This window comes from Formica exsecta, unplaced genomic scaffold (genome assembly GCF_003651465.1).
Source record: "Formica exsecta isolate Colony F162 unplaced genomic scaffold, ASM365146v1 scaffold149, whole genome shotgun sequence".
In the NCBI taxonomy this organism is placed as follows: Eukaryota; Metazoa; Arthropoda; class Insecta; order Hymenoptera; family Formicidae; genus Formica; species Formica exsecta.
The window spans coordinates 134,632-144,365 of record NW_021848818.1 but is presented as its reverse complement, the minus strand read 5'-3'; the positions used below and the strand labels follow the sequence as shown (position 1 = coordinate 144,365).

The 9,734-nt window shown below is 34.1% G+C and overlaps 2 protein-coding genes across 2 annotated transcripts in view; one reads left to right on the top strand and one right to left on the bottom strand.

Moving 5' to 3' along the window:
• The window catches only part of LOC115232705, a 158,224-nt gene that overhangs the window by 107,284 nt on the left and 41,206 nt on the right, over nucleotides 1–9,734 (bottom strand). The window lies entirely within an intron of this gene.
• On the top strand, nucleotides 280–1,205 carry LOC115232707. The gene is made up of 2 exons (XM_029802746.1): nucleotides 280–343; nucleotides 676–1,205. The coding sequence occupies exons 1-2, from the start codon at nucleotides 337–339 to the stop codon at nucleotides 915–917; spliced, it is 249 nt and encodes an 82-aa protein (XP_029658606.1). The 5' UTR covers nucleotides 280–336; the 3' UTR covers nucleotides 918–1,205.

Below are 9,734 nucleotides of genomic sequence, written 5' to 3'. Positions count from 1 at the left end.
TTTATATATAGTTTTCTATTAATGGTATTGTTTTTTTTTAAGCAACGGATGTTCCAAAAGTGATTCCTTATATATCGGGTGGATCATTTGCGAATCTCGGACAGTACCCATATATGGCAGTAGTACACAGACTCGTGGGTTATGGTGTAATCGAGAAATGCGGCGGCACAATTATATCTAATAGATGGGTTCTCACAGCTGGACATTGCGTAGCAAATAAACCACGAATATTTCTTATCGTGTTTGGTATCGTTGATAAGTCTGGCATAGGATATAATTGGTTCGTTGGTCCCGGACTGTCAATGATTACAACTGAAGTAGTCTTACACCCACAATATGAAAAGTACGTCAACGATATTGCCTTACTTCATATGCCGAGTGACATACCTTTTTCTGGTAAATTTATTTAAGTTAATATTTTCTTTTTTTTCCCTTTTCACATTGTTTCTATTTATGCATCGCATAGTTATTATTTATATGTGCCATCCTAGTAATTGTCATTAATATTTATTAGTTTTCATATCATGTGTATAATTTTAAAGATATTGACCAGCAAGAAAGAAACAGAGTAAAATTATTTCATATAATTATCGTAATTATTGTAATATTAAAATTTTTTAAGAAATAATAGTATTATAATAAGAATAATCAAATATATCATTTTTCCATTTGTAGCGACTATTCAACCCATAAAACTTGCCGATCATAGTTATGAGGGTGAAGTTTTGGTGAATAGAAACGCTAACGTAATTGGTTGGGGAAAAGATAATATCACTAGTAGTGGTACAACAAATCTTAAATATGCTACATTGCCGATCATGTCAAATGAAGAGTGCGACCAATATTGGAAAATCACCGATAAGCACATTTGCATGACTCCAGGATTAGAACAAGATGCTTGTCACGTAAAGTTATAAACAATAATTATAATAAAATATTACAGGTTTAGAACATATTCGAACACAAATGCGAGCGAATAAATCTTCTTTTTTCAATTTTAATAAGTTCTAAGGTACTTTTTCATAAATACATATATGATCTGTTGATTTATAATTATGCTGCATTTAGGGCGACAGCGGGGGTCCTCTGACAATAACGGAGAATGGCCAGGATATTCAAGTCGGTATAGTAAGTTTTGGAGATGTATATTGTCCTAGCACTTTTCCTAAAGTATTTACAAGAGTTACTGCATTTACGGATTGGATTCACGATACTATAAATACATATTTTACATATCACATATGCTATTTCTTACCACTCGATAACTTTTAATGTAAATTTTAGTAACATAATTTAAATAATAATGTGTTATAAAGAGTATTATTATTATTCAAAAAGATAGATTTTTTTCTACAAATATGTACAAATTTATATTTATAAAAGAAAATTAAATTATTTAAAAAATACATAATGTAGCCATTTGAAATAAATGTTGCAAAATAAATATGATATATGCAGAAAAAAAAGATAAAAGAAGCAAGAACTATTTTAACAATTCCTATTAGAATGCAAAACCTGATTTAATTGTCAAAAATGACTGAGTTCGCAACAGATGACTGAAAAGAGCGTTTAAATAACATAAAGATTGTTTCATAAGGATTATATCACTGATTTCGATATTCGATCAAATCGTACATAGATCAATTTCTATTTGAGATACACACGATCTGCACATTGTTTGAAAGCAGCGAATAACTCGAGTTAGTAGAACACGAAATCGTCAATCCAATTAAACGGATATGTCCCATTTGAACCTTGCCACCGTTTGTATTCTGCCTCTAAAGTTTGTAGAAGTTCCCGGTTTTCCGATTAAATGTAAAGTTTATTACCAGTCGTATCAGTTATCTTAATTCCTGAACATTTAGAAAAATAGTGATGGAAATTTTCGTCAAACGAATTAATTAACGTAAATATAGGCAGGCTACAAAATTATTCTTTCGGCATTATTGCAATATGTAAAAATTCAAAATAAAATGGAAAATTGCATTAATGAAATTTACCTTCCCAAAGTTCTGATTCAAATAAAACGCTTTTATAAAGTAAATATCATTATACAAATATAATAGCATATTCTCGAAATCTTTTAGATGTAATAACTTTTATAAAAACTTCTTTATGCGTTATCAAAGTCATTAGTAATTTTGTTAATTGACATCATTTTTCGAAAATCAATGTGACAATATAAATGGAGAGTTTCAGAACAGTCTGCTTAATAGTTTATCATAAACCTACAAAGCGAGAAAATATTTCTGTGTCGCAATCATCTTGACAGTGTGCCAAAATGCTCGAAGTCAGTACACCGATGGAAATGTCACCTACATAAAATACGCAGAGAATGGTTCTATTGTATACGAAATAGATGACATTGCGAATAACAGTGACGTGAATTGGAGGCCGGTGTCTTTGGTTTTTGAAGCGTTAAGGATCAGAGACGTCGATTGATGTCTTTTGATATCTTCGTTTTCATGCGGCATTATTATCGGACAAACTTTCAATTGTTTTAATTAATACATTCACAGTTTGATATGTTCTAAAAAAGGAAGCTGGCTTTTTACAAAATTCAGCTCATACAAACCGCAATGTGTTAATGCATAAATTTAATATTATTTAATATGTATAATTTAATATTCAAAAAATATATATTATTCATAAAATTGTGCTTATTATATGTATAAGAATTTTAATGTATAATTGATTAAATAATTTTACACTTATTATAATTTTCTCTTTTTTAAATCTTACTGTACGAATTTGTTGGATTGTTTTACAATGCAATTGATATCAAGTGATCGGCAAGTTTCACAATTGTTAAATCAAACACGTATGACAATTAATCGTCCATCTATCGCGGTTCAACGTAAATGCAACCTGTTCGCATAACACGAATGATTCTAATCGACGTGACATTGACTCGACGAGATTCGACACATGAACTTCATTTCATATGTCATGCGGCAGCATCCAACGGTCGGATGCTCGCTCGTTTAACGTATTCGTAAATCAAAAACAATTACTGCTGCTCTACACGCTCGCAATAATAACGCACGAGCCGAAAAGGGTTTAATATACAGGGTGGATACATGCTCGACAATTGCGCTTTTGCAATTTGTTTGCACAAAGCGACACTGGGTAACTTGTTCCCGAGTCGAGTAACAAGCGATCGTCCCGAGGGGGGTTAACAACTATCCGGCGGGACCCTCTTTTCGCCACCCCATCCTCCAGGAACGGCGGGGAATAACCGTGTTTCCTCCTTCCATCCACGGTCATTACCAGCTATCACGCAGGATACGACTTTGGTCTCGTGGACCGTGCATAATGGCCACTCCGTTCCGCGCCATTGTGACATCGCCTTTAAAAGCTCGCCGGGTACTCAGCGAGATGCTGAATAAGCGAAACCGTTTGGCGCCTTTATACGCATTTCTGTAACCATGTTCCTCCTTTCGTTAGGAAATATCAGTTGTTAGTTTAGAAAACCACGCTTCTCGGTGCAGGTTTTCGAGTTATTGTTCGCCAGGTCCCATAACCATTTACGATACTTAATTACACACAACCATACCTTTATATCTGTTCAATTAAATATTAAATACAATGTAAATTTTAGAAAAATACGTTTTTTGCTATATGCCATATTTCTAACGTTATAAATAAATAGATAAATAAAAGCATTTATTTTACTGCATACTAAGATAGCTTTTCTCTAATTTATTAATCGTTGAGTTTGATATAAAACGATATAATTAATATAATTTATTCTGAATCTCTTCACATATTTTGATATTTGAAAGTGCCAAAAGAATGTTAGAAGAATAATATTGAAGGATATTTATATATTAATTTAGAATAACCCATTCGACGAAAATTTCCATTATCATATTATTCTAAATGTTTAAGAATTAAAATCGCTGACACGATATTATAATTATAATTTTGTAATAAAACTTATGCGCTATTTTTTCGAGTTTGCACATTTCTCTTTTTCTTCTCAGAAATCGTTGCAATCTTCAACCGACATTCGTAAACAAAGAATATCGATCGTCGTAGGTTTTTTGTCTTGGATTCTCGACCGTAACGGGCCTCATTTCCTTTCCATTCATTTCTCATTTCTATCGTTCACCATACCATCTTTCCTCAGCACATTCGAATGATAGTCTCATTTCAGTCAACCGAAAATAATTAGAAGCGGAATATGCACTGCAAGAACGCCAAACATAAATACTCTGCCTAAATCCCCCCACACTATTTATTAATTATAAAATAAAAAAATATCTAACATTTAAGCTTTCATATTATAAATATAGTGATCATAATGCAAATAATCATTATTTCAAAAGTAAATTCTCAAAGATAAATACATAAATTAAAATTACATGTTCATTTGATGTTAATAACAAATATCACATTTCAAAATTATTTTGATCTATTATACATAGAAAGATAGAGAGAGAGAGAGAGAGATAACATGATAAAAACGTAAGCACTACTATTTCGACTTAGTTTCTCTCTTTCTCTCTTTTTCTTATTTTTGCCAAAATGTTTAAAAAATTTTTAATAAATTTTTAAATTTTAAAGTGTTCGAAACATTGAAAGTATCAAATAAATAATAAAAAAGCGCAAAGAGAGAAGATTCTGTATGAAGATAGCATAATATATCACTGTCGTCAGAGTTTATACAGATTAAGTATTTAATTGCGTTCCAGGCGCTTAGTGCAAAACTTGCAAACATGTAAGCTTTGAACAGCTACACGCGGCTTTAAGTTTCGTCGAGCTCGCCCGAGATTTTACGATCGGTCGACTCGGACGAAGGCTTGATCCCGGATTCGGATACAGTGTTAGCTGTCTCCAACGTCTATCCCGAAGTCGACACTCCACAGATGTTGTTTTCGGCTTGACCTGGTCTCATTCGATAAGTCGATTGCAATGGAAGGAAAAATCCACATCCTACATATTATTCTTTCATATTCATGAAATGTTTAAATCCTTTCCAAATTTCGTACTTATTTCGAGAAAATTCATTAAAGTTCATTCAGATCAATTCACGTTATAAAATTGATAAATAGTGAACCGTATATAAAAAATATATTGATTTTTTAATAAGAATTTCAGAGTTTGCAAAAGGAAAGAGAAGAAATTATTTTGTATTATATTGCATTTTATTTTCAAAATATTGAAATATGTAAAGTATAAAACTGAAAAAAAAAATTGAAGTTGAAACATTCAAGCATTTCTTGAACCAACAATATTATTTCATTTTTTAACTTTTTTATACGAAAAATCAATGACAGAAGGAACAATATCTTTACAAAAACAGATATTTTTTTTTTATAACTGCTAGATTGAAGAAGGATACAAATGAGTAACGAAAGCAAAATCGAAATGCTTGAATGAAAAATAAAGGAGTTTGACGGATTCGGAAGGATCATTCTTATTACAGGAATTTTCGGCGAAGTAAGAAGTGAAACGAACGAAAATCCGCCAGTGTTCGTGCTGGAAGATTCGATATAGTACAGAGCCGGTGGCGGAATAGGAAGTCGAATTTTATAGGTTCCTAGGAGTTCTCTTGACGTTTCCACGAGATATATTACATCTTCCGATATGCCACTGATGATCGAGAGTTTCCTGCCAGTCTGCTTCTCGATGCAAATTGATAGCAATTGATGCATTCGTATGCATTTTGAATGATTATCAGAAAGCTGTTTGCTATACTTAAACCTATGTTTGAATTATTAGAGAAGTAAAATAAAATAGCACATTAAAAGAAATATATATATATATGTATATAATACATAGTTATATAATTAAATTATATAATTAGTATATTCCTCTAAGATTCACATAACAAAAATCAGATACGAAATTATCCCCGATATTATATATATATGTCGAACTAAGAAAATAAAAACTTCAGCAATCTTTAAATAAATTTAAAAATGACTTCATGCGCTTCAATGCGTTCAAGAACTTTATAGTTTTACTTTGTACAGTTATTGTTCGACAATTGGCGATGGAAGTAAAGAAAGGGAAGCAGTTACTTGTTCAGATTTTTCAATTCGCTGTATGATATTTATTACAAGCACCGATCAAACAGAGACAGCAATCGCAAAATAGCACGCCGTTATCGAGCCGTACGTCCGGACGCGATGTAGCTGCATCTGCATCCGGACTTTATCCGGTATAATCAACGAAAGAGAACTAGAGGACACGGACGAACGAGAAGAAAAGTAAGTTTAATGGGTCAGGATGCGAGAGGCGCAGCCTCCCGACCATCGAGAGTCGAAGAGAAAATGGGCGAGAAGAAGAATATCTACAGAATTATTATTCAGACCGGGTGTGGATTCTCACTCTCCCTCTCTTTCTTCCTCTCAATCTCTGACGTTCGCGAAGTTATAACGACCGAGATGCGCTTTCTTGAACTCCGACCTCGTTATCGTACGGGATAAATACGTGATTTACATCGACAGCGTCGCGCAGATGTGCATTGCTCATTTGAATTGCAACTAGATCCCTGGATTGTCTCATTTTCTAGTATAAAAAAATAAAATATTCAACATCTTTCTAAAAAAAAAATCAGTATCGTATCTCCGTGTCTCAAATTTTTAGCCTGTCTCATCTTTCCTCCTCTTATATCCTTCTGATTCTTGAGAGATTTTTTTTAACGCAATGCTGCTGGTATTTTTCATTATTGAAGAATGTAATATCGTTATATACGTATATATCGCTTACATATATATGTATAATAACGACAGCAGTAAAATAATATAATTTTCCCCATATCTCGGATAATCGAAAAATAATTAATACTGCAATGTATCATGTAGGCGATGTCTCGGGAGGATACTTGCAGGAATACGGCTCTCTCGGTTACATTCTATATTCCATCAGTGCTTATATTTCACAGTCGCACGATATCCGATATATATATATATATATATTTACATATGTATTTACTCAATTACAAACGCGTACTATGCAAACCCGCGCGCCGGGCGATACATTTCGCGCACACTGCGTATATCAATTAACAATTATCCTATTAAATAATTCCAACATTCGATCGTTAATATCGCCCATCGCAATTAGTCTCGTCGGTCCATAAACGACCGCGCGCATAAACCTCCGCGAACAACGAGCCCTTTCGCAAAACGTCCGTATTTCATCGGCATGTTTCTCCCCCTCTCATTAAGATGCTGTGCACTAAGTGCGATAAAAAAAGCTGACACCTAATTTCTTCCCCGCGACAAGTCGCGCTAAACAGTCGCCTTTGCTCCTGCGCTCATTATTTCTCAGACGATTACGTTATCACGCCGGCTGCTCGCGTATCAATGTCGAGCATCGCGGACCTATTAATTGTGTGGTTCTATCGCGGCAGCTGCCTAAATTAGCCCGCGGATTAACCCCGCTCTGTGATAGACATCCCTCTTTCCACGAATATTTATAATAGATTAATACATATATATACGGTCAAGCGAGATAATTGAGATTATCGGTTACATAAATAGCTCTACATAATTTTTAAATAATAAGAAACTGATAAAAATATATACTATAAATTTATCTACCTAATAAAACATTCTAAGATATAAAACTATATTTATAAAATCATTATAACATCACGAGTAGTCAATTATTGGAAAACAATTAAGATATATAATGGCCTTTAATTATATACAAAGTTATTTTTGTGTATAGAAAAAAAACGTTGTAAAACTCAAATTTTTCCTTACTAAATGAAAAATATTGATACCCGTAAATTCGCGCTTATTGCGTATTAAATTGCATCCTCGTGGTGCCGTCAATCGCGGTCGTCGTCGCTAGCTTTATAAATTGAGGTAGTATTAATCATAGAGTATTTCGTCTGTTTGGTCACGATGATGTCGTGATACATAAGCCAGATGATAATTAATGAGATAGAAACTTTGGTTATCCCGCATTGGCCGCAACAATACGCACTGATGCGGAACGCGAGGCAAGATGCGTCAGCGTTAGACAAATGTTTCACAACAAACTCGGCTGATGAATCATTAGCCGAATCATTAGCCGGCTTAACAGATACGTGACAGATTTTCAGCAAGTTGAACACCGCGCCATGCTGATGTGAGCTAATATATGCGAAAATAACAATGTTCTAATCGATTATGACAGCGCGGTGAAACTCGTCGCACTTGAACGCGACACGTTTGCCGGAGTGATATATGTAAATGATGGCGTCATCTGGAGTCCGGAATAAATTTTAATGATGCAGAATCAGAACGAAATTATTACGTCGTGGTCTCCTTAGTAACCGTTTTACGAGTCAAAGTATAAAAACATATTTCTGATTTTCCATCTTTAAACTTTTTACATTTAATGGAAAGAAGAATCATGGAAATGAGTCTCCATTCTCTGAGAAACGTGAAAAATTACAACATCAATAAATTTTTTTCATTTACATATATCTTGTTTTTCAAAAAGATGGAAATCGCCGACATTTTTATACAACAACCCGATAGAACGCGCTGCGAAAATTGAACGAAGAATCAAGACGATATACAAGCCGACGATAAAAATAGATCGAACCAGTACTAAGGATGTTTTAGGGCAGCTCGCAGCGAAACTACGATTTCCTTTTAAAGCGATTGCAGAAAGTCGGTCGCAATTTCGACGGTTCTTCGCGCGAAACCACCGCCGGTCGGTTTTCACAAATGGTTTCGGCAGAACGGTACGTCATTTCCTCGTAATATCCATCTTCTCCGTTCCCTTTTCTCTCTCCCAGCGGGCTTTTGTGCTGACTGCCGTACGATACATGTATTTCACTGTGTGTGTAACGCAGACTCGCGTTTCGAGTCTGTAACTTCTGTAATCAAGCGACCGTCGACATAAGATATATAGCGAGAAGATACGAGAATCGCCGGAAAGAGACGAACGAAACGGGAAGTAAATCGTACGTCGGAAGCGATTCAGCGCGGAAAGGGCATCCTACACGAGCAAAATCTACACGTGAAATCTCAAACATGTACCGTTCTTTGACGTTGTAACTTTTCTTGTCATTTACACGTGTATCTGTGTGTCTGAAATATCACAAATTCTTATTTTTAAGATAAATGATGCATGGTCGCAGTTTTTTATCATTGAATAATAAAATACTATAATAGCGATGATAAATTTGTTAGAATATTCGTGAATTATTCTAGATTTCGTATTTCCGGAAGCCTTCGAATCGTCTGATTTTGATCTATAATTCTTAATCAACGCGTCATCTTCTCGCCTTCATTCTTATTATCTTTTCCCTCTCTCTTTTTTTCTTATCTTTCGAAAGAAGAAATAAAGTCTTTACGTTCGCTGTAGTCTGTTTTTACATGCGTTTAGAAACAATGAAACGAGTAGTCTCATCGTATTATAGGTACTTTGGCAGTAATAAAAGTCATGGATACTAATCGGTCTCCGGAATACTCGAGAGAAAGGATTTTGATTTTCAGTAGTACAAATAGCCGATGGCGCCAGACACTCTCGATTCTACCGCGCGCGTTTTGGTGATATCTCTAAGCGATGATTGTAAAGTGTAAAAGTAGAAGAGTATATTTTGTGTCAATACGCGGACAAATAGCTTGAAATAAGAAGGCGCAAATTTTTCAAACACATTAAATTTTCAGAAAACATTATAAAAGTTAAAAAAAAGTATACGCTTATAAAATGTATCAATTATCTAACATATTTTAGGCTAAAAATTAAATAATCGTAGTTATATTTGCTTATATATA